This window comes from Puntigrus tetrazona, chromosome 25 (assembly GCF_018831695.1).
Source record: "Puntigrus tetrazona isolate hp1 chromosome 25, ASM1883169v1, whole genome shotgun sequence".
In the NCBI taxonomy this organism is placed as follows: domain Eukaryota; kingdom Metazoa; phylum Chordata; class Actinopteri; order Cypriniformes; family Cyprinidae; genus Puntigrus; species Puntigrus tetrazona.
This window is the reverse complement of record NC_056723.1, coordinates 8352237-8376770: the sequence shown is the minus strand read 5'-3', so window position 1 is coordinate 8376770 and position 24534 is coordinate 8352237. Positions and strand designations below refer to the sequence as shown.

The 24534-nt window shown below is 38.5% G+C and overlaps 1 protein-coding gene across 1 annotated transcript; it reads right to left on the bottom strand.

Moving 5' to 3' along the window:
• Positions 1 to 141: 141 nt before the first annotated feature.
• kdm7ab (lysine (K)-specific demethylase 7Ab) lies at positions 142 to 23226 on the bottom strand. Its single transcript, XM_043228474.1, has 20 exons — positions 22659 to 23226; positions 12473 to 12558; positions 12073 to 12190; positions 11651 to 11811; positions 9109 to 9250; positions 8843 to 9029; positions 8366 to 8528; positions 6697 to 6784; positions 6378 to 6484; positions 6172 to 6263; positions 5873 to 5959; positions 5164 to 5406; positions 4948 to 5060; positions 4550 to 4734; positions 4231 to 4328; positions 3980 to 4149; positions 3752 to 3900; positions 3610 to 3668; positions 3196 to 3460; positions 142 to 2767 (listed from the first exon to the last, which is right to left on the bottom strand). Exons 1-20 carry the CDS (start codon positions 22754 to 22756, stop codon positions 2679 to 2681), a joined length of 2700 nt encoding a protein of 899 aa, XP_043084409.1. The 5' UTR covers positions 22757 to 23226; the 3' UTR covers positions 142 to 2678.
• Between the last annotated feature and the right edge of the window lie 1308 nt (positions 23227 to 24534).

Genomic DNA, 24534 nt, shown 5'->3' with positions numbered 1-24534 from the left:
CAGTTCTCATGGTCTACTTCAAGGTCCATTCCATTTCAAATAATGAGATTAATATTTAATGACACTGTGATTTGCATAATCTGGTGCAGCTGGAAAGCAAAGCGGTCTTGAATCATTGTTAACATCAAAAACAGAAACGCATTCACTTGTAGAATTTTTAATATATACAGGCCACATTGTACAACTGAAAATCCCAGAGCCTTAGCCGTGGATTACAGCGTCACAAAATATTCAAAATTATACAACCATATAAAAATTTGTAACATTTGAATGCATTGAAAATGTGAGAGGACACTCCATAAACAAACACGTAATTGATTGCAAGACCAGAAAATTGAAAACACAACAGAGAATGCCAAATAAATACTGTACAAGTACTGCATGGTACAAACCCTGCCTGCAGGCCAGCAATGTTTTTGACTTATCAAGCACATTTAGATATTTGTTAAAACAGTAACAACAAAAACAAAAAAAAAAGAAAAAACAGTGTAGTGTAACATAGCTAATGCAGGGCGCGTTTAGTGCAGTGTGGCATTGTCTTCTTTTTGGACAAACACAGAAGCTGTTCCTCCAATCCTCCAAACAACAAAAAAAAAAAAAAAAAAAAAAAAAAAGGAATAAAAAAAAATGACTGCAATACATATGCACTTTGGCCCAAATCCTGATCAGACAAATAGCACCATAAATTAGGATCTCAAGGAGAAAAGCAACAGGTGCTACATTAATGGCATTGTGGTTTTTGTCTTCACAATGCTCGAGTATCTTAGTCCACAATACACCATAACAACATAAACCCTTAAAGATGATGTACAGCAACAACAACTGTGCTGGTTGTTATGACCTTTTCCGTGCACCTTTGGGGTTGACCGAAGCCCTTTGAATAATTAGTATCAAAGCTGTCCATCAGAAAAACAGTCCGTATGTGAGCCCTGAGCTGCTGTACTTGTACCTCAGCGAGTCAATGAAAGTCATGACGAAGTTCCTGGAAGCTTATGGAATGTGCGTTATTGCCCAAAGAGCTTTGTAGATTATGAAGGAGTTGCTATAAATGTTTTAAAAGAGAACAAACTTGTAATACAAAAAGATTTTTTTTTTTTTCCCATGGGCATATTCACTAAGAAATGCGATAAATTATAGGTTAGGAAAAACAGCTCTTTTCGCTGCCTGGTCACCAAAATTCAAAGCAAGACCTGACTTGATTACATTATTTGGCATTCATCAAAAGGAATCCAAAACCTTGAGCTCAAACAATTACCTGAGGTCTTTCACACAAAACCAGAGTAAACTACCTCGAAAAATCACACATATCTTACAAAACGCGCCATATTTCGATACAAGCTGTTGGTACAACTGCAAAAAAATTCTCTCTTAAGACTTACTTACAAAAATAAATATTCTTTTCGATTCTTTGTAAAAAGACGAGTAGCCAAATACATTTCAAAAGTAAAAAAGGTAAAAATTCTCCTTGGCCATCTTAAACGTCTCGCTGTACACAGCACCAGTTCAAACAGTGTTTCAGATTTTGATGAGGCGGCTGAAAACAAATCCTTAGAATAACATTAAAACCAGCCAAATAACAGGTGGTGACATTGCTGCTTGATTACAAATGCTAAATTTCTTTTTCTTTTTTTCCCCCCATGCCCTTCAAAAGGTGTAAAAATGAAAGATTGTAACATTAACGGGACTATCCGGGCAGGTTTTTTTTCATTAAAATATTAGCTTCTTATTACACAACACGTTTGTTCTTACCCACAATGCAAACAGATATGGAAGAAATTAACAGCTAAGCCTTTGCACAAACTGGCTGTATGGTAACAAATATCTAAACGCGTTTCAAAACAGACGCATATTGAGACCCTAAAGAACAGCAAACCTCCTCAATGAAATAAATTGTTCTCTTTCATCAGTAATAAATACGTAATTTAATAACAGTATAGAAAATAAAAATCAAGCACCAAGATAAAGGAATAAATTAAGGGGAAATGTCTCTTGCCTCATTTGAATGATACCTTCAAGCACCATTTAAAGTCAGTCTCTGGATGCCCACTCGGTGGCGACAGAGGACCGAATATAGCTAAACTACCCAGCGCTCCTCAGCGACCCATAGAAAATATGACAAGATGAATACAAATGTCGACAAAAATACTTTTTTTTTTTTTTTAATTTCTCTCAAAATGAGAACATTTTGACTGACAGGTAGTTCAAGCAGTCGTCCAGGGTGAATTTTGTCTTGAGGCGGTTTTGCAAATTTTCTTCACTGGAGGAATTTGCTAGGAAAATGAGAAAACCATAAAAAGTCAAGCACCTTTAGGAAATCGGTTCATCGCTCTCCCTTAAAACGCGCATCCTCGATGTGATGCGTTTTAGTTGTGGGAAGCAGCCTGGTCGGCGCGCTAGACTTTGCTTTTGTAGAGTAAACCTGATTTTGGATGTCACCGTTGAGAACCGAAAGCTTTTAAAAAGTGATGTTTCAGTCTTATTTCCTTTTAGTCACCTTGTTTCTTTGGATGCATATTAGTAAAACTAGGAAATCGCGTTGCTTCGGGTCGATTGGTAGAGCCACTACCATGCTTTTGCGCCGGTGTGTTTGAACCAAACACATTTTATACCCTGTCACCTTTCGCATGCACACTCAGTATCCCAGATCTTCTGAAAGCGGCAGATGCCATCAACTGGAACTACACAAAGAAGGGTTTGTGTCTGCTTAATTTGAGAATCTTGCCCAATCGCTGCTTCGCTGTAGCCATACCTTTCTTCGGACGTTTACCTAGAAGAAAGAGAAACAGTAAATAATAAAAAGAAGTTACAAAAAATGATGAAATAATTGTATAATAATGTATGAAATAAGAAAAAAAAACTAAAAATAATATCATTATAGCAAATAGAAATTATTGTAAATACCTATAAAAATAAATTCCAAAATAAAATAAAACATTAATACAAAACAAAAACAAAAAAACAAAAACATTAATAAAAAAATAAATTTTATATATATATATATATATATATATATATATATATATATATATATATATATATATATATATATATATATAAACAAAAAACAAATAAAAAATACGTAAAGGAAACAAAGTAAAATACATAAGTAAATAAAAACAATACAAAATCAAAATGATCAAGATTAGCCAATCTCTTTTTTGTTAACACGTGTAGAGAAAATGGCCGACGCTCTACCTTTGGTGGCCTGATTGCTGATTGGTGGGGGATTTGATGCAGGTCTCTTGGATGGGTGCAGAGGTGGAGATAGGGATGTTTCACAGTACTGGTAACCCAGAGTGGGGCTTCCTCCATGAGCTGGGGAGTGTGTGTGACTGCTCCACGCCTCGCTGCTGCTGTTACTGCCGCTGCCCTGACTGTCCATGAAGTTCTTGTGTTCCTGGATCCTATGCTTGAGTTCGGTGTGATGTTCTCCTTCTAAATCATGCTCACGAAAGCCCTCCTTAAAAGATAACGATAAAACATTTATCCCAAACATTGGCCATTGGAATAAATGTAAATCAGTATGGATCTAAGTTTAAAAAAAAACAAAAGCAAAAAACAACTCTTACAACTCTTCTGTAAAGTAAGACAGATTTAGTTTGGGTTTACCTGTGATGAATTGCTGTCTGAATCCTGGTTCTCCTCTCCTGATGCTACCTCTTTTCTACCTGAGAATGGTAGAACAGCACATGGTTTGTCACACTAATATTTTAATGGAAAAATGTTGTTTAGCCCTCTTGTGAAGTCTTACTGTAGTCAGGGGAGAGGTGGTTGGTCCGGGACCACCAGGATTCCTGTGAACTGCTGGGATCCTCTGTCGGGTGAGAATATAACAGTCCTGCCATAGACAGCATCCCCTGGATAGCATCCTCTTCTGTGCTTGGTGAGGTAGCAGAATCACTGCAAAAGAGATTGAGCTGTAAACCAGTGCATCAAACACACACGACCCTTAATCGTTCCCCAGCATTTCAGCTCTTACCTTTTAAGACGTTTTTCAAAAGGGTCAAGGTTTTGCCTGGATTGATGCATATCCATCGTGTAACTGGAACAACTTTTGGTCTTACTTTGATCATCTCCACTCCTCCTAATCTTTTCATCTTCCTCTTCCTCTGAAGAGCTTTCAGTTTCTTCTTCAGAGCAGTTCTTTTTCTGCATGGATAGGAAAAAGAGGATTACTCCTAAACTAGGACTCAGTGCGCATCCTGTGTATGAGAGGAAATGGCAGCATACCCGTGTAGTGTAGTCGTCATCTGATTCAGAGTCCGAAGAGATGTCTGAAAGTACTGACTCTCGGTTCCTGAGATCTGAACTCTCTTGCTTATTAAAATCTGAAAGAATAGCTAATAATTGTTAATTATATTTTATGCACAAGCTGAGAGAATAAGTAATACAAACTGCTGCAGTATGGTTTAATGATAGCTTAAAATGAATATACACACTGCACACGATATTGACAGAAAAAATTTTACTGAATTAAAAAAATGTGTATTGTAAAATTATGTGTAAAATGTGTGCTATTCATTGCAGCGAGTTTGAGACTTGATTGTACCTTCGAAGGGCTTTATGTCTCTGGTTACATAATGCTGCTTATCCTCCTCCTTGAATTGAATATCAACTTCCTGTTCTTCCTCTTTAGGTACTAGTTTAATCTTGAGCGAATCCATCTTCACGTCTCTGGAGCCTTCGTCTTCCTTTATCCTTGGTCTTTTTTCTCCAACATGCTGCCTGTTATCTCTGCATTGGACAATCAGACGGGGAATTAAAATGATGTCTTTTCAAAATTACATGATCAGAAAAAAAAAAAAAAAAAAAAAAAGCGCTAAAATGATGATCCTTCTAAATTTAACTGCACGAGTCACTTGTATTTTGGTAACGTGGTGATTCATGCTAAACTTCCTGCAGCTCCTGACTAATGTGTGATAATCTTCAGAGGTTAATGCGGTTTACCTGATTATACGTCCATTGCACATCACCAGACGCAGGTCGTTGTCGAAACTCCGCTCTGCCACTGCAGCCGAGGCCGTGGAGACCTTGTTGAACTTCAGGTTAAAAGACGCATCCTAACAGACAGTAGATTTTTTTGTTTTTGTTTTTTTCTTAGTAGAGTATAGCTTTAATAGATTAGCCCAAATGCACTTTACGATATTCTTTAATCCCATTTACCTCCTCATAAGGACCCCTTTCAAGTCTTTTTAAGACTTCCTGTGTGTGCTGCTCGAAGATGTCGAGGTTGGAGGGAGTTTTTGGACTGTGACTGGGATTATGGTGATGATGGTGCTGGTCACGAAGACGTCTGGCTGTCCTGCGTGCATGAGAGCCTCTCTCGTGCACCGACCTCGTAGAAGGACACGCAGAAATTCCTTGAGATTTCATCAGCTTGTTTCCACAGTTCCCATTCTGATAATCCTAGGGTGTTTGAAACATCATTGTGAGTGAAATACAACTACGATATTAGATATGATGTATCCAATGAACCATAACACTTAAGAATATCTAATTGATTATAAGACCGTTTTACTTTTTTAGGTTTCTTGGGTTTGCTATATTCATTAGAATTTAATAAATAAAAAATAATATATATTTTTTTAACTTTTTTCCCATTAGAAAACTTTATTTTATCTGATAAACTGCTGATATTACAATTGCATGCTATTTTGTCTTAATAAAAAATAAATACAGAACTAAATTAATTTTAAACACTACAAGTGAATATAGACATGTAAAATGTATATGATTTATTGAATTTTTATTTTTAAATGCCTTTCTGTAGAAACAAGTAACCAAACAACAGCATAAAAACTGTAAATATATTCTTTTAGACGTTACCGTCTAAATAAGTATGGTTTCATATGTTTCTAGCAACCTAGCTTACCTCAAGGTACTGGATTTCCTTGGTGAGCATTTTAATGAGATGGTTGGGTCTGATATGGTCAGGGACCTCGCTGGCTGGCTCTGTGACCTGGGGAAGATGAGCACACAATAAGGGGCTTGTGCCACAGAGCAAACCTCAGGTTCCCACCCAAAACCACTGACACCAGACACCGGTCCCTGTGGGACAGCCCTCGCCCTCATTATTCCAACAGGGTTTATAATGTACAATGGCAGGTGGTTTTTACGTTTGCATTTTATATGATGCAGTTTCTGGTGTGGTAAGCCAACTATTTCCTTCACCTCTCTCTTTAGCCAGTTCCTCAGTGCAGTAATCAAAGCTTTCACTCCCTTGATCAGGTATTCTGGAGGCAGGCAGTTATCTTCCCGGGATTCTGACGACAGACAATAAACAGTCGATTAGGAGGGACACCCAGTAACGGAGTGGCAGCATGCCAGTGATTTAAAGTGCTCTGTATTGACATGCTGAGTGATTTAAGATGACGTACCTTTGAGAGTTTCCAGCAGATTCTTCGCTACATACCAACAAATGGCTTCAAAATAAGGAAACTTAAAGAGGTCTGGAGTCTTTAGTCGCCGCTCCATCTCATAGCACCTAACACAAGGACAGAATTAGTTACACTTGAGCCACAAGTTTCTGAGATTGGCTATATTATTACTACTATCTTTTGGTTTAAATAAGTATGAGAAATGAAAACAGGATTGCTAAAATGTAATTGGTTAATCTCCATCAAAGCCATATTAAAAGCCACAGCACTTAATTTCTTAACTGAATGAGATATTGACAAAATGAAATTGTTCACTCACCTGAGCTGCATGCCTATGTTGAGGTTGTGGAGGAAGTTTCCTCCAAAAGCCATGCAATCCTGAGAGGTGAGAACCGCATGGATCCATCCTGCAAGAGAGGTCAAGAGTGTGTCAACAGCTGACCGACAGATGCAGACATCTGGTCTGAACCGCAGCTGTCCCTTAGCACACAGTGAGCCATTCATATCCGCTGTACAGAAAACCCGGACCCAGACAGATTTCACAAAATCCGCCAAAGGTTTCGAGCAATTCAGATTTTGAGTTCATAGAAATGTCTCCAACACCTCCAAACATGCTTGTTCAACGAACTCCATGCACAAACGCACATGACTTCAGACATAATGGCAGGCAAAAGATGACATGCATTTGCTGGGTGGGCGATTCTACGGCTAACTGAGATCTGCTGAGCTGAAACAAACCCCCAGTGTGTTTCAAAACCACTGCAGAGCCACCAAACAACCAGCCTGTCAACTACATCCACGACTTCCTGTCTGTGCTCAAACATATAGGCCACACGTGAGCGGTGGAATGCATAAATACATGTTAGATTCAGAGCAACTTTCAGACCGTAGGTTTTGAAGGACTTTTGAAGTCTGTCTCACAGCAGGGAACGTGTAGGGTCCCACGGTCTTAAACCGGTCTGCTAGTGCCATCAACACAGCTGGGAACCAGATTCATTTAAGACCACGCATCCTGACCTGCTCGTTTTGAGTGTGGGGGTTCATAAAACATTCAGATTTATGATACCACCCATAAATATCCTACCATATGACCTCATATATGATATGAAGTCATGATGACGATATACTCTTGGATGAGTATTGTAATTCGAAAAAGGCTTTTGAGCTTCCATAATGAACCATTGGCACTAGACTGGATAACACATTGTTAAGAATTATGCGGCTTTCTGGGTGGTAAATGTTTCTGCTCATTCTTGCAACGTCTGAACCAGAAACGAAGAGCACAAATCAGCCCTGGTCTTCCTGTGGAACTTCCATTAAAGACAGCTGCTCCACAATAAGTGGAATACCAGTTCCTCTACGGTTCCTCCTGTGCCAACATCCGAGTCCTGAGATAAACATAATAATTCCTTTTCTTCTCTTCTCTTAAAATAAAGAAATGGTACAGGAATAGTTCACACAAAAACGAACAAAAATTTATTCACCCTCGAGTAGTTCCAAACCTGTACGAGTTTGTTTTGCTGTACAAACTGTTTGGGGTAACTTCTGTGTGACTTTCAGAGTACGAAAAAATTCGATGGAATTCAATGGTGACCCAAAACAGCGGTTTACAACCTTTCTTCAAAATATCTTTCTTTGTGTTTTTCAGAACAAAGAAAATCAGGTTTGGAACTTACTTGAGAATGAGTAAATGATGGCAGAATTTTTTTTTTGGGTGAACTATTACTTTAAGCAGGTTTTCACTTAAAATGGTAGCCCTGCTTCAAACTCACACCATTGGTTAAGCCTGATGCTATGCCAAGTTGACAAAGACTCAAGTTGTATATAGAATAGAACAGAATAGAATGGATCACCGTCATTTGCTTTTACGATGTCATCATGCTACATAATATGAATATAACGCATTTAAAACACTTTAGAAGTGCAATTTTCTCACTTAATATAATAAATATATAATTTTTTACTACTAAAAATAAAATAAAACTCACCTGTCGGGATCAGAAGAGTTGTTCCCTGCCGCTCAACACACTTGTAACACTTGTCCACTTTCTCCCCGAAGAACACTTCACTCTGGTTTGGAGAGGAGCTCCACTCCTCATATAGTGCAAGGTTGACTGGGGTTGGCTTTATTAAGTAAAAAATCTTCTCACCCTAGAGATAATAGGAGTCAAGAAGTACTTTATTATCCCTATATTTTAGTTGGTATTAAAATAATTCAGCAATTAGTTTTTTTTTTAAACAAACAATAAGATTGGTTCAAAAGTTTGGGGTCATTTAGATTATCAGAAATACTGTAAAAACTTGAATATTGTGAAAAACATTAAGTGGTTTTATTGTGAAAGCAATGCTGAATTGTCAGCTGTCACTCCTGCTGTATGGCTTAATTTTGTGAAAACCATGCTACTTTTTTTTTGTCAGGATTCTTTAATGAATAGAAGGTTCCAACATTTTTTATGTGAACTTACCCACAGGACATGATACCACACAGATGTGCCTCCAAAATCAATATGGAAGTCTGTATAACTGTCCTTCACGCCCATTAAGCAGTACTTCTGTACAAAGGGCTTGGGAAAGTAAGAGTCATCAGGCCAGTAGTTCTCCACCCAAGACATCTTCTGAGCAATATCAGGAACCACCACCAGCTCTGACATCCTGAACACAAGACATTTAATTTATCATCTGCGATCTGCAAACAAAAAACACCTTTACATTACATTCAAACAATACTAACTTGGTGTCTGAAAACTCCAGACTGATGACATTCAGGACTTTGGGCCGCTGAGGGCTGTAGTAATACTTCACAAACGCACTCAGTTTCATCTTGCTGTCTGCTTGCCTGGCCACATCGATGACATCGATCACTTTGTCGCCTCCTGTAAGCAAAAGGAGCAGGTTGAGTCATGTGCATGTGTGGGCACAAAACAGATATCATAACCCAAACAAACTAAACAGGGATAAATTGCAATAATCAACATCATTAAATAGCCATAAAGCATATTTTAAATGAAAGAAAGACTGGTACTAAAAAGTTTCCCAGGGCCATCTCTTCTCTCCTCAGAAACATTTTTTTTAACGAGACATTAGCTGATGTTTATAACTGTGAGAGACAACTGGCAGGAAGAACATCAAGCTGCACAAAGCAGGACAGCTGGTGCTTGTGTACACAAACAGCACCCTAGTGTACCTAGCCAGAACCAGACTCATCCCACAAAGCAGACCATAAAGAGATCATTTATTGCTGTTCTGGGATCAGGTACATCTGGCAATAAAAATCTATTGGATTCTTTATGGATTCAGATCTGCAGTGGTGGCTAGAACAAATATGGGTTTGATTTAAAATCCAAGCATCAAGACTGTAATGTGTGTTTATACATGCATAAATTAAAGTATTTATGCTATTAATTACTCATTTTATAAAGCAACAACAAACATTTTAGTAGTCCTGGAGACAGCAAAAGAGCTCAGAAGGCACATTTCCAATGCAGAATGGGACAAAAGCAACTTTCCCAAAAGCAGGTGGAGAGTGCGGTTTATCATAAGAGAATGGCAATGTGGAAAAAAGCCACAATGTTCGATTTCGCTGGCTGGAGAGCCATGCAGGCTAGCTGCCCATTGAACTAACTGAATTAGCTGGGCAGCTAGCCTGCAGTTTACAGTCAGAAGTGCATTAAGGATGAAAGCTAAAGCTTTTAGTGTGAGCTCCAGACGTAACGTCACAGCAGTTAACTTTAACATTCATCAAGCAATTCAACTTATGTTCGTAACTTTTTTTTTCTTTTTTGGTGGGCATATCACCAGACTATAAACTATAAGCAGCACACTTTTTAAGTTTAACTGAGTTTAAGCTTTATCCTACACAAGCTAAAAAGAGTGTCTTAGGCATGACATTGTCACTTAGCAGACTGTTTAGAAACCAATTTGGAACGCTAAAGAAACATTGCATTGATGGTGGTTGCTAAAAATCGTTTAGAAAACTGTACAGACAATTATGGCGTGAAAACCGTATCAAAATCAATCCGAGATCAGAGATCCACACGGGCAATCGAAACAAAAGGTAAAAAGTGCATTGATTCTTTGCTCATGGCATGCAAAACAAACAGTAAGTAGTGTTCTGCTCTAAGAATTTGCACGTTGCTAATTTTGTGGTGAATAAAAAAAAAAAAAAAAAAACATTTATGAAACACCTACTTTACTACATCCAATTAATTTGCAGTAGGAAAAACAAAAACAAAAGCCAAACCCACTATTTTCCTCATTCTATATTATTTTTCTCCAGGATTTGTCACAAATACGAAAGTAAAATAGTCACAAACTTCCAGTCCACACAGATGTTAAGATCTACTGTTTATATGGATACTTGCAAAAGTGTGCATTTAACATTTCAAGGCTTATAAAAGTGTCAAAATAACACATTCAATACTGTCTTCACGTGCATGCACCTCTCTGACAGAACTGTCAGAAACTGTCTCTGTGCATATAGTGAAATTCACGTGTTTTTAAACCGTAATGCTTAGAAATGCTTGTAAATTATACGTTGTCATGACCACTCAGCACACGTCCAGGATGACAGTCCAAAACCTCCAGCAGTTGACATTTCTACCAGTTATTTGCATCTGTATGAACTATCTCTATGAAGTAAACAAGGCTAACTTTAGAAAAAAAATTTAGGCAGCTAGATTAAATGGCTAAATACATTAGTAGTGGCGTGAAAAGTGTCATGCGGTCACCGGAAGGTGTGGCGGTAGCAAACCTTTTGTCGCTTTACTGTAAGTGCAATATAATCACACTTCATTCCCAGTGGGCTGCAGACTCCCCCTCAGGACCCAAATGGAGCAGCTGATCACCGCATGTATCATGATGACAATACATTATACACTCAAATGTGGAAGACAGGAGTAAGCTGTAACCTAAACTTTACAGACAAAGCTCAGTGGAGAAGATATAGCAGCTGTGTAAGCGGACACTGTAAGGGCCAGACTCTCAATGAAATGAGGTCTGCTATGCTGCTGTAAGGAACACCACTTTTATCTGCACTCTTATTTCATTATCAGTTGATTAATGTTTGCTAAAAGGTTAGACCCATCTGACTCACCTAAGATTAGCATCTGATCTCCACAGTGGCTGGACTGTAATACAACTCCATTACATGAAGACAACTCTTAATGGAATTAATATTTAAACCCATGAAGCACTGCTGCTCAATGGTTATAATGCAGAGCACAATAGGTGAAGGTGAAAGAAACAGTGTTAAGGAAGATCCACTCTCTCCTTACCGACATAGCGCTCAACATCCTTGACAGAGAAGTCTGGCGGAGGTAAACAAAGGCCGAGACCTTCCATTTTATGTACAGCGATGGGATAGCGGAAGCCATGCCTTTCCAGATATCTCTGGGTGACCTGACTGCCATGCATTGGCTGCAAGATCTCATCTCCACTGCAGATTAAAACACAAGAGAATTACAGATTAGAGAGCAAGTTTATTCTCCACTTTTGCATTCTTTGTAAAGATTCATAGAGCTAACATTTTGTTTAAGTCAAGACCTGACTTTGCACGAAACAGATTTCTAGAAAATGCCACAATAAACACTGGTTTTCAGAGAACCTAAGCATATGTATCTTGTGGCATCATAGGCAGCACCAAGCACTGGAGTGCTTTGTCACGATGGTGTTGGTTTCCCACAGCTGGCACACTTACCTGGGGAAGGTTCTGGCCTGTAGCTCCCGCACAAACACAGAAGTGCCAGCCTGCACTGGCTTACTGCCATCATCTGGCTCCGTGTAGTCATGTCTGTGCCAGTTTCTTCGCTTCTTCACTGTAAAATCAGGCAGAGAGAACTCAATACGTCTGGCCTCAAAACAATACCGCAGTCATTACCAGACTACCACAAGTCTAAAACATCTTTTGTGCACCACTCCTTGATCACAACACTTCAGCTGACTAGACATGCTGTGAAACCTCTTAAACCAGTTCCTGCCTACATCAGACAATTAGTCTGATAATTACAATTCCTGACAGGGAACAGAAAAATCTTCAGAACTTCATATAAATGTAGTAGTAAGGGTGAATCAATAGATTCCAAAAAGTGGATACATACTCAGAGAGGGCCCATGGTGGACATCACAGTTGGGACAGTGGTAAACATCAATGTCTACAGCATGGTGCTCTTCTACCACAACACAGCTGCAAGAAGAAAAATGTAAATGAATTGATACTTTGTTTAGGATACTGTATATGCAATGACAAATTAATCATTTATACAATGAAAATGTTCAGAATTTGGGGTCGGTATGTTTTTGCTTTGTTTTTTTTAAATGTTTGACTTTAGGTTTGTTGTGCTCTCAAAGGCTTCATTAATTTGACCAAAAATATTGCAATTTAAAATGTTTTCTATTTGAACATTTAAACAAAAAAAGGTAATTTGTCCATGATCTTTCTGAATTCATTCTAATATGCTTATTTGCTCATTATGGTCAATAAACATTTAAACGTGATGCAGTAAGCTCATTGGCTGCATATGCAACATGAATCAGCTTGAGGTAATTATTTTAACGTTGTGAATAATCAACAGTTATGTTAAAGACCTGTTAGCCTAAGCCATGTAGAGTTTCATGAATGAACTGTTTTTCTGTTGCTTGACATTTTTGTTGAAAGTGTGATACTTTTTTCCTATATTCTTTGGACAACATTTATTTATAAAAATATATGTTTTTTTTAAATCTATTTAATGCATCCCTTTGAATCTTTACCCCCCAATTTCTTTTCCTCTCAATATTTATTTTTGCCATTTCATGCCTTTATTTTGATTGGACAGTAGCTAGACAGGAAGTGAAGTGGAAGAGAGAGACAGGGGGAAGGGACAGGTCTATGCCTGAAGCGAAATGGCCCCGTGTCTCGCTATATATCTGAGACTTTTGGCTCCAACTTGACCCCAAACTTTTGACTGGTAGTTTGACTCCAATAAAGTGCTAAACATACATAACAATGTTCAAACAATCCAACGGCTTGTGCTCTGCTGAAGGAGCTTATTAAAATATTTCCCCACATCTGAAGTGCTCAGTAGCTTTGCCAATGAACATCTTATCGCTCACCAAGACCCGTTTGCCCCACTTCTTCATTTTCCTACTTCCAGCCGCACCCTCCAATTAGCTTAAAGGCATGTTGATTCACAGGAAGTCATGACGAGCTACCTCCTGGCATTGTGTGGAGATTCATTAGCCAGGCAGGTAATGAGGCCTTGCACACTTCTCTGGCTCAGGTTTTGCTCTTTGTTGCCAAAGAAAGCAATTTCGTTAACTCCTTGATTTAAGTGTTACATTATCCAGAGTGAAGTGCTCCAAACAATGAGGGATTCACAAGGAGAATGCTTGACTAGCCAGAAATAGCCTTACACCGCAATATATCAAACAATATAAAGGATACGCGACGTGGCTTTTTGCACATTGTAGCCTCGATTAGCACATATAGCACACAAACATTACAAAACATGCTCGAGATGTAATCCTGCCAGAGACTGAGCAGATTCTGCAGCGACCGAGTAGTAACTCCAGACTGGGTCATCTACGGTCGATTATGTTTAACCCCAGACAGGCCTGACTAAACCAGCACTCCAGATGTGAGGTTGCATTTGGTCGGGCTCCAGGGCACGAGACATGAGGTGAAGGGGGGAAGGGAGTGTGTTTGCGTTGGAAACAAGTGTGGGAAACGGCAGCATTGAATGGCAATGGTGTGTCCACATCAGATGATGTAAATTAGCCTTCCTACTGAGAAAATTTGGGGTTGTGTAGTTTTTTTTTGCCACAAGAACAAGAGGCATGACAAAGCCACATTATCAACAACATTAGATCCAAAACATACAAAAGAAGAGTTACACAAATTTCAGTCATTTTAAAACTTTTTTTTTTGTTTTTAGCTCTCTGCAAAAGGTTTAGGTAATTTATAAAACTAGCTCAAAAATTAACTCAAACAGAATGACAAGATACAAGCTTTTTTTGCAAATCAAAGTTTACCTCAAAATTATTTTTTCTACCACAGATTTCAAAATGTCACATTCTTTCTTGCATTTGCAAGTTTATATACATCAATTTAGACTCTGCAAGTTTATCTTGCAATTGTGAGTTATTATTATCAGAACTGTGAGACAATTATTTCATCCTATGGTGGACAAAAGCTTTCAAATTCTTATGTATATGGTATGTATGTAATTTAAAAATAATTGCATATTTGTAAATTGCATAAGTAAAAATAAATAAATAAATAAATCACAAACTATCACGCATCCCAATTTTCTGAACATTTTTACTTCAATTTTTGACCAGTTCTAAAATCAAGCGATGCTGGCCAAAAAATTTCCCTTTTGATTTTGATGAGACAACTGAAAAGGACATGCAGGAAGTGACTCACAAACATTATTACATCACAGCACCTCAGAAACACCAGCTTTCTCCTCAAATCTGGGAAAAAGGTCTACTCCTACTCTGAGTAATTTGTGGCGAGGAACACTGTGTCACTAAAAACAGATCTGACTCAAAAGAGATATTTTTTTTCTGTTGCCAAGCAGGATGAGTGAAAAGAACAGCACTGGGTGGGAAAAAAAAGACTGCTTGAGTTCTGAATCTGAATGAGTTCAGGCCTCAAGAGAGCTTACATCACGAGGGATCGGTGGGTTGCTGGCATAACAAGAAGATTCAGGCAGAAAGAGAGACTGATGCAACAAGCACAGAAAATATGAAGTGCAATATTATCATCAAGTTTCTGCTGTGGAGAGTTAAATTATGAAATAATGGTGATGAAATAATCAAGTGTTATACTTAAAGTGACCTAAAAAACAAAACAAAACCCACTATGCACTATCAATGGGGACGAGCAACTGAAAAAATATAAAGTTTTATATATTTAAGTATGCTACTGTTTTTATTGATGTTTTTTATTAATGCTTATTCATATACAAATTCGTTCACTAACATCAACAATGGATTCAGAATAAGTCACCTTTGAGTGTTGACTATTGAGTGTTTCGTTTCTTTAATTCTGTTTGTAAATACCTGAGAATAAAACTATCACTGTGCTTCATGTTCTTCTGTTAAGAGTCAAATGAGCAAGCCATGCTGTCACAAACAAATTCCACAAAACCTCACGAGACTTGCTAAACTGTGCACTTTCTGACCTCAAGAGGGTGTTTCAGCGTAAAATAGGATAATAGCATTAAAAGTACGAGAGGCACAGTAACAAACTTGTTTGTTTTGGTGTGATTTTATTCATTTAAATCTAACCAAGCTATTGCATTTGCTCATTGCCAAGGCTTATGCTGTTGCACTGGTATTGCATGTTGTTTTGTCAGAAATGGAAAGGGGGGTGTCTTGATGAGAAACAGAATGTCATTGCATCTGTCCAAATCCTTTGTCTATATAGGACACACATCACAGCAAAACAACATTTAGATAACATACTAGATTATCACATTGGGTAAATGACTAAAAGCTGATTGAGACACAAGCCTCTTTGAGCACCGTTCCATCCATATCATTAATCTGGGTTGTCCGTGTCTGGAAGGAAGAGCCTTTAAGCCCTAAAAAGATGTTGGGATTTGGCATCAAAAGACATGAGAGCACACTGAACGGCTGTGAGGAGCGAGATCCTCTTCCACGGTTGAAGAACGCTCTGACAACAGCCGTTCCTCACAGAGCTCTTATGACCTGCCATTTAGCCTGAATGGAGATAGTCATTACTCAGCGGAAATGCAGGCTTGATCAGGAGATAGAACAAGTCCAGACAAACAATAAGAGGATGTGGTAATTTTTCTCAATGGCACGATTTTGGAGAATTGCCCGTGGGCCCCCCAATTGGGAGCACAGCATATTTCTGATGGTTCCTGAAATAATGGGAGGGCTGTTTTCGTGTGGCTTGTTAGGTCAAATGCAGATTCAAGCAAGGGGTTTAACAGCAGAAGATTGGAAAAAGCTTGAAGGCTTCTTCAAAAGGAGTCATCGCAAGTACAAAACCCAACACAACCAATGAGATCTCCTGAAGGCTTAACCAATCATTCACGTAGACGGCAAGCAGATAAAAAGAGTTTCCATGGTGATGGCAAGTTCACAGGCAGAACTCACAGTATGTAAGCCATAGATCCCATTACGCTCTCAGAATCCCACTTTGTACTATGGTTTAAGCCTGAGGCCTCCTTGCCAACAGAAGCGTGTATTAAAATATGGAGAATATTAGTCAAATGTGTATTATTCCATCACAGCTGCTCTAGATTTGCTGTTAAAAATTAGGAATAGGAATCGAAAGGAAGATAATGATTCATAAAGATTTAGGATTGCATCATCTACTCACCCTCATGTTATTCCAAACCTATGTGACTAACCTATCTTTTGTATTCAGCACAAGAAGGCGTTACACATTTTGATGAATATCTAAAAAAAAAAAGTATTGCAAAATGTAATTTTAGATTGCACATATTTCTATTCAGCGATTGCATTTGGCCTGAAAATCTGCCAAATAACGGTAAATGTGAACACTCCTTACTACACACAATACTTTGTTTACTTTAAAATCATGTGAAAGCGTATAGTTGAACGCATAGTCTTTCAAAAGACCCAAATTAAGAATGTGTGCAAACGCAGACAGTTGACGGTGCTCTAGAAAGCTCCATCTTTGTCCAGCGTGTGTTGTTTTTTTCTCCAGAGATGAATGACAGATAAAAATGAGTTCTCTTAAACTAAATTAATTAAATTACCTCCTCACACAAGCGCTTGTCAATGCGTGTCTGTAGTTCTTGCAGTCTCCACTCTCACACCAAGCAGGCTGTGATTGGCTACTATAATAATTTCTTTATGCTTTTCACAGAGCGTTCACACAGAAGCATACGGGAGAGTTAGAAATTTAAAGTTGCATCTTATATCACGACTTGCAAATACACCCATGTGTCTTCTCGTTAAAGAGCATGTAGCCAATCACACATAGGTAATTTGGACTGCTTTTTGAGCTTAATGGGTTATTCCATCCCAAAAAGAAAATTTTGTCATTAAATCACTTACAACCCATGTTGTTCCAAACCCTTAAAAGCTTTGTCCGAGAACATGTATCTTTCCATTGCGTTTAACACAGAACAGCGTATGCTATGTGCATTCAGCTGATGAGGTCCAATATAGCGCTGCGATTATGTTAAGGTACCGAATCTGTGAATAACGTCGTAAGCTTCATAATATTATGGTTGAACCACTGATGGCAGACGGAGCATTTAGATGACGTCTTCCATTCTTTTCTGCACCTTGACAGTGGTAATTGTTCGGCACTAGGACTACGAAAAATATCTTAAATTGTGTTCCGAAGTCGGACAAAGCTCTTACAGGTTTGGAAAGACAAGGGGGTAAGTGATTAATGACAAAATTTTTATTTAGGGAAGAAATAACCCTTTAACAACCCCTGGTCACCATTCGTGTTGAAAAAAAAGGAGCAGTATGAACAAGCACATACAAGTTTGGTATGACATAAGGGTGAGTAAATGATGGCAAAATACTCATTTGTGTATTAACCTGCGGAATGCCTGAAGTATAAATCTATACCCTCAGGCCCGGGTTAAAAAAGTCAAATTTAGCTTATTTACTTGACTTTTTACTTGTAGTCCCTAATTACGAGGTGGAAGTGTAGGGTTTCCGAGTTGGACAGCAATGCAGAACCTGACAGTGACCTCTCGTATCCATCAGTCTCAAGCTTGAGTTACTTATCATTTAGTGGACACCTCATCCTGTGTGACCTACAACACTCTAATTGCAAAGACAGTGCTCCTGGAATAAACTAGGGTTAAGTGCTTTGCTTGAGGGCACAATGATAGAACAGTAAGATAAAGTGGATACGGACAGTGAGGTGAACCCACACCATTTTTGTTAGTAAAGATCTCCACACGGCAAAGAATACAGAGGACACTGTCTGGTTTGATGTGTGGCTGCACTTATTCGCTAAATTAAGCCTGGCTGGGGGAAGTCAGGGAGGAAACTGTGGGTAAAAAAAAAGCTCAGCCAACAGACAGTGAAGCAGCAGGAAACATAACATAAAACGAGTGTAACGAAAGATAAACTAAGTCTTCCCCTCTCCTACTTTATGCCTCTTTGTGAACCCGACTGTATGTCTTAAACACAGACGAGCCCCTGAGAGTAATGAGAACAGGAAGCTTCATTTAGCAGCATAGGAAACTAGGCTTTACTGCTTCAAACCCACATGCCTAGCCAAGACCATCACCCCAACAAGAGCAGAGGACTTCCTCCGACACTACTGTGCTGCAAACTCTCACCTTTGTTTAGAGAACAAAACACAAACAAGACTGTAACTGCCACTGAAAATACCACAGACTCGCACAGATCAAACTATAAGTTTGGCACCATTTTGGAAGTAATGAATTCTATTCAGCAAGGATGCATTAAATGGATAAAAATGCACATACATTTATAATGTCACAAACCATTTTATTTAAAACACAATCCTTTTGAACTGTTTGGCTTGGTTTAATTGATAGGGTTTAGCTTAAGCCAGGATTAACTCACATTTCAATTAGGGCATTCAAGTATTTTTTATAAACATGACAAAGCATTACTGGTGTGCATCTTAAGACAAAACAAAAGCACTAAAATGTTTTAAGATCAGTCAGTGCAAGTTTCTTTCACTTGAAACATCTCAAGGACTAGGCTTAAGCCTCATCTGTGAAACCAGGGGTTATTGTAAAAAAAAAAAAAAAAAAAAAGATAAGCATCAAGGTTACTGCAAAAAATATTAAGCAGCACATTGTTGACATTGATACTAGTGAGAAATATGTCATCTTAATGCTTAATGGTAAGCATCAAATCGGCTTATCAAAATTATTTCTGAAGGATCATGTGACAATGAAGACTGCAGTAATGATCACAGAAATAACAATCAACAATATTACTGTTTTTACTATAGTTCTTATCAAATAAATACAATCTTGGTGAACATGGGAGACTTCGTTTGAGGCTATATTTCCACAGCTCTAACTACTCTCCCTTTTCAAAGCATTAAAATACTATAACAGCACTTATTATATATGACAAATGTGACAGATGACCAGTGAGATCATCCGGTCCATTCATAAAGTGGATAATGGTCTTGAGATCAATAGGTTGGCAACCTAAGGCCGTTAATCATAAGCAGTCTGTGAAAAATCTATTTGACAAACAGCTCAAATTATGTTGTTACTAAAGACTATAGAAAACCGATACGCACCGATTCTACTTTGTTTTTTTTTTAAAACAAATCGTATTCATGCAAGAGATTTTATTAGTCAAGATTCCATTCGATTATTGTCACATTATTCTATGCTAATTGATCACAGCACATGATTATCTCATCATCATTAAAAATCCCTAATGTCGCGTATGAACATGGTGCGACTTTATGACTGACCCAATCCAAGTAAAATCCGAGGCTGACAAGACAGAAGTCATCTATCTCTCCTCTGTGTTTTCAGCCTCAGAGGGACGTTGATGAATGGGGCTTTGAACTTGCCTCTGGGCAGCGAGGCCTCCATCAATCTTTCCCCTCCTACGAACACACAAGCGCACCCACGCACGTGCATCATGCATGCAAATACAAGCATTATTCAAAAGACAGAGACGCAAACAGAATCACAGACCTCAGAACTGATTCAGGAGGATTTGCCTAACCATTTAAAAAGAGCGATTAAGTAGCATTCCATTTCCAAGGTCACTGTAAATGCTGTAAAACTGGCTTGCACCTGACAGGTAAGGCATGTACGGCCCGTTTTTTGAAAGGTTGAAACTGTGTAACGAGGCTTTTATCAAAAATGAATATCAGGAGTTTCGTAATCCTCTGAGGCCTTCACCCCCAGCAGCTCCTGCCTCCCAAACCAGGCTGTGCATGGAGCCAGATAACAGCCAGGCCCTGGCTACCGGCTAGACGGCTTAATCCCATTGGTGGCAGTCGGCAGTGCCACATGAAACCTTTGAGTAACAGAACAAAACGCATCAACCACGCACTCCAAAAATATGATTAGCTTGTGTTATCAACGCACCACAATGTTGTAATACAGAGATATAAAACCCCCTTGGCAACTGACTTGCAATTCAGACACACAGACCTACTGCAAGAATGCATGATAAATATTTATATTCTATCATAAGGGTGGAGATTAGGGTTGCCAGTCGTTTCTAAATGACCTTCTAAATTATGCTGTCATTTAGAAGGTAGGATGTGCATTAAAAACTGAAAAGTAGCTCAATTATATATTAAAATTAAGTTAGAGCAGTAACGATGATAAAATTATTTTTAATTACAAATCTCAATTTATATAAATTATATAAAATTATATTTAAATTATGAATAATAAATATTATTCCCACATGCATATGTTTGTATTTTATACATAAACGTATATTAAGTTATTCATATTTATATATTGTTATATATCAATATGATTTAATATAGTAAGTTCAGTAATATTTCTAATAATTCAGTTCAGTAATATTTCTAATAATTCTAAATTAACTATAAAGTAATATACACGTTTAAAAAAATAAAAATGGAGATCTTGTTACAAAATAACATTTTTAATCATTAAAATAAATATTTTCATGTATAAATGTTAATAATGATAAAAAATAATAATAAAATATTAATACACATGTATGAATGCGTGTGCACACACATACATATACACATATATACATATACATACATTAAACTGCTTTCTTGTATATAACACATATAGTATGCATCTAGCTCGTGGTACTGTAACATATTTGTAGCACATACTGTTTAAATATTGACATGTAAGCTATTTCACACCGTTTCAAACAAACAGCACGATGTTCTTGCACGCTTTCCGGCAATATTTACAGTTCAGGCTTATTTCATCCCGAGCGTTTCACACATGGCTTCAGCTCCACGCCGCACACGTCAAACAGCGCCCGTCCCTTTAAGAGGCGGAACCGTATGCCCATATTTGTAAAACTGGGGTATTTAAATGCCCGACCCCTGCTGTCAATCAAAAAGACCAAACAATCACAGAAACCTCAGGCGCCGAGCTCCATTACAAAACCTGACTTTCCTTTTTTACCTTCAAATACTCAAAAAAAACCCCAAATCAGGAGCTAGTTTTCAAGCAATTCGTAACGCGCGTTTAAAGAATTTAACGAGAGAAATAGGGAAGGGTCTGATCTCGTAAACTCAACCACACGTCTTTGTTTAGTTACCCCCCCCCGTTCCCCGTGTAACTTTTCATCGAAACCCCCCACGTTTCCTCACGCTTCACAGACTTGACTGCTGCAGAACAACCAACAAAGAAATAACCTGCATGTCACATGCGTTCAATTCACGAAAGATAAACCTCGCGATGCATTCTGCACAAACGTGAAGCAAACCATGGGGGGAAATGAAATAATAAGCCACCAAAACATCCACGCGGATGTTGTTTGACCAGTCGGTTTATATCGAAAGTGACTTTAAAGCACTCCAAAACTCTTATAGCGGTTTAACTTTTTTTGTTATCGCCTCTACAAAAGCGACCGTCGTAGTAATAATATTACATAATATTATACATAATATTCTGAACAGATAAGAAACGAGAAGTCTTAAAGAAAACATCACGCACGAGTTCACTCGAAAGCGTGCAAGTTTCAGCACCACGTCAATCGTGATTCAAAATCATTGCTATTCATTTTTAAATCAGCCATCTACTTCTTTTTCTTTATTATTAGCAGCGGTCGTGTCGTTTTGAATCGCTTATCCCTCTACTAATACTAACATTACAGAATACGCTTTGACATGCAGCACGTCGCCTCAAATATTCGATATAAATAAACCTTCACTTGGAGCCTGATATACCACAACCTCGCGTGCACGTTAACGTTGACATTTATTTACTTTTGCGTGACACAAAACTGCATAAGGGGTTAATGTCAGCTGATGCTCTGCAACTCCTCGCCACAAAGCTTCGGAGAAAACCCTGCGTGAACCCATTTTCGCTGGATTTTTTTGAGAAGCCGTGGAAAAACAGTCAAATGTTCCTGCTAAACAACGACGAAGCTTTAACCGACGGGCAGCACGAGCGCTCATATCGCGAACCCTGCATTCGGGGCGATTAACGGCTGGAAATATTGACAAAGCAGCGCGTGAAATCGTCTCAGCGCGAGCGAGCGAGCGAAACGCTCGGCTTGCTGACAACCGAAGTGCCGTAGGATTTCCTACGCGGATATTTCTGTTGCCTTTCATAACGCAACGTGGGACGAAGAGACGGTTGAATGCCTTACCTGCCGTGAAACCAGTCCTTACAAATGTCGCATTCTATCATAAACCGGCTCACGTCGTACGGCTGCCGGCAGACGCAGTACAGCTGGGCCGTCGCCATCTTCGGACTGTCCCCAAACAACGCAGCCAAGCTGGGATCGAGCTGGGCGGGGATTCCTTTAATTATGCGGAAACAACACCGAGAGCCGCGCGAGGGCGGGGCGCCGAGGGCAGGCCGTGACGTCACGCGTCAACACCGCGCGCGACGCACGCCAAGTCGCTTCATCATTACGTAATACCGTAACAGGCGATTAGAAAAGCACGGAACGAGACAAATTAGTTATGAATGCGTCAATTCAAGGTTTTGAAGTCTGTTTAATCCAGATCAAAGTTATTTTTGTTAATATAAACTATAACTTAAAAACCAGTATAATGTACGTCACGTATTTCACTATCATTTCATTAAAGAATGAAAGGTGCGCCTTTGTTTACATGTGAAATATGAACATGAAAGTTAGCTTTTTAAACCTGGAGTCCTGATTTTTTAAGTCCATCGGTGTCCAGAAAAGCTCGCACACAAACGATACATTAAAATTATCACAATGTCTCACCTCAATTTGAAATAAAAGCCAAGGAATATGTGTGTGTCTTAAGCAATGACTTAAAGATTTCTTATGTGAACAGGTTAACCATTCTGCAACTTGGTCATCTTTATTTTTTTAATTTGGCTCTCGGAGCATCCAGGAGCACCTGACGGTACGACCTCTTAACAGAATAGAAAGGCGCCAACACATTAAAAAGCTTAAAACAAACAATAAAACCTCAAACTCAATCCTGAAGTTGACAGGAAGGCTGTATCTTGTAGCTAAAACTGGAGTAATGTGCTCTTACTTTCTAGCGCCAGTTAATAGTCTAGCTGCTGTATTCTGGACTAACTGCAAGCGCTGAAGAGATGTATAAAGAGTTACAGTAGTCTAGTCTTGACATTATAAAAGCATAAATTATACTTTCAGACCCATTACAGTAGGGCTTGATTTTAGCAAACAGCCTCAATTGGGGGGAAAATGGCTTTTATAATAGAACTAATCTGTTTTTCAAATTTAAAAGCACTATTAAAAATCACGAGCAGACAAACATGCAATCCTAAATTATCAAGTGCATCTACACAAGCCCAACATAGGACCCTTGAGGCCACGAGAAAGAGGGGCAGCAGGTGAAAAAAAATCACATAAAATAACAGAAAAACCTGTTAAATATGACTGAAACCATTCAAGGGCTATGCCACACTGTTCATGTCTGGATAAGGGAATTAAGTGGCTGACCGTATCAAAAGCCCCAGTCAAATCCACAAAGACCAAAACAACAGAGTCCACAGCTAAATGAAGATTAGAAACTTTTAAAAGAGCAGTTTCTGTACTATGAGGGTGCTCAAACCAGACTAATGTTTTTTAGATAATACAATTACTGTTGATTAAAAACAACTTTCTCAGAGATTTCAGATAAAAAGGGGAGTTTAGATGTAGGTCTAAAATGAGACAGAATTAAAGAATCCAGTTTTTTTTAGAAGAGGTTGCACAATGGCATGTTTCAAAGCAGCTGGTACACTCCCTGAGCTGAGAGATGCATTAACCAAATATATAACGCTTGGCCCAATGGTATCAAAAACGTCTTTAAGTAAGAGTGCAGGAATACTATCAAAGGCGCAGATTGTAGGACTCAGCTGTTTAACTGCGTCAGAAAGATGAGAAAATGTAACAAAAACTGCTGGAAGAAAATAGAAGGGTCAGTGATGACCCTGTTGGGTGGAAAACTAATATCCACAAAATATTTCAAAAAAGTTTTGCATAATGTTACAGATGGTGCAACACAATCTGAATCACGAGGGTTAACGAGTGAATT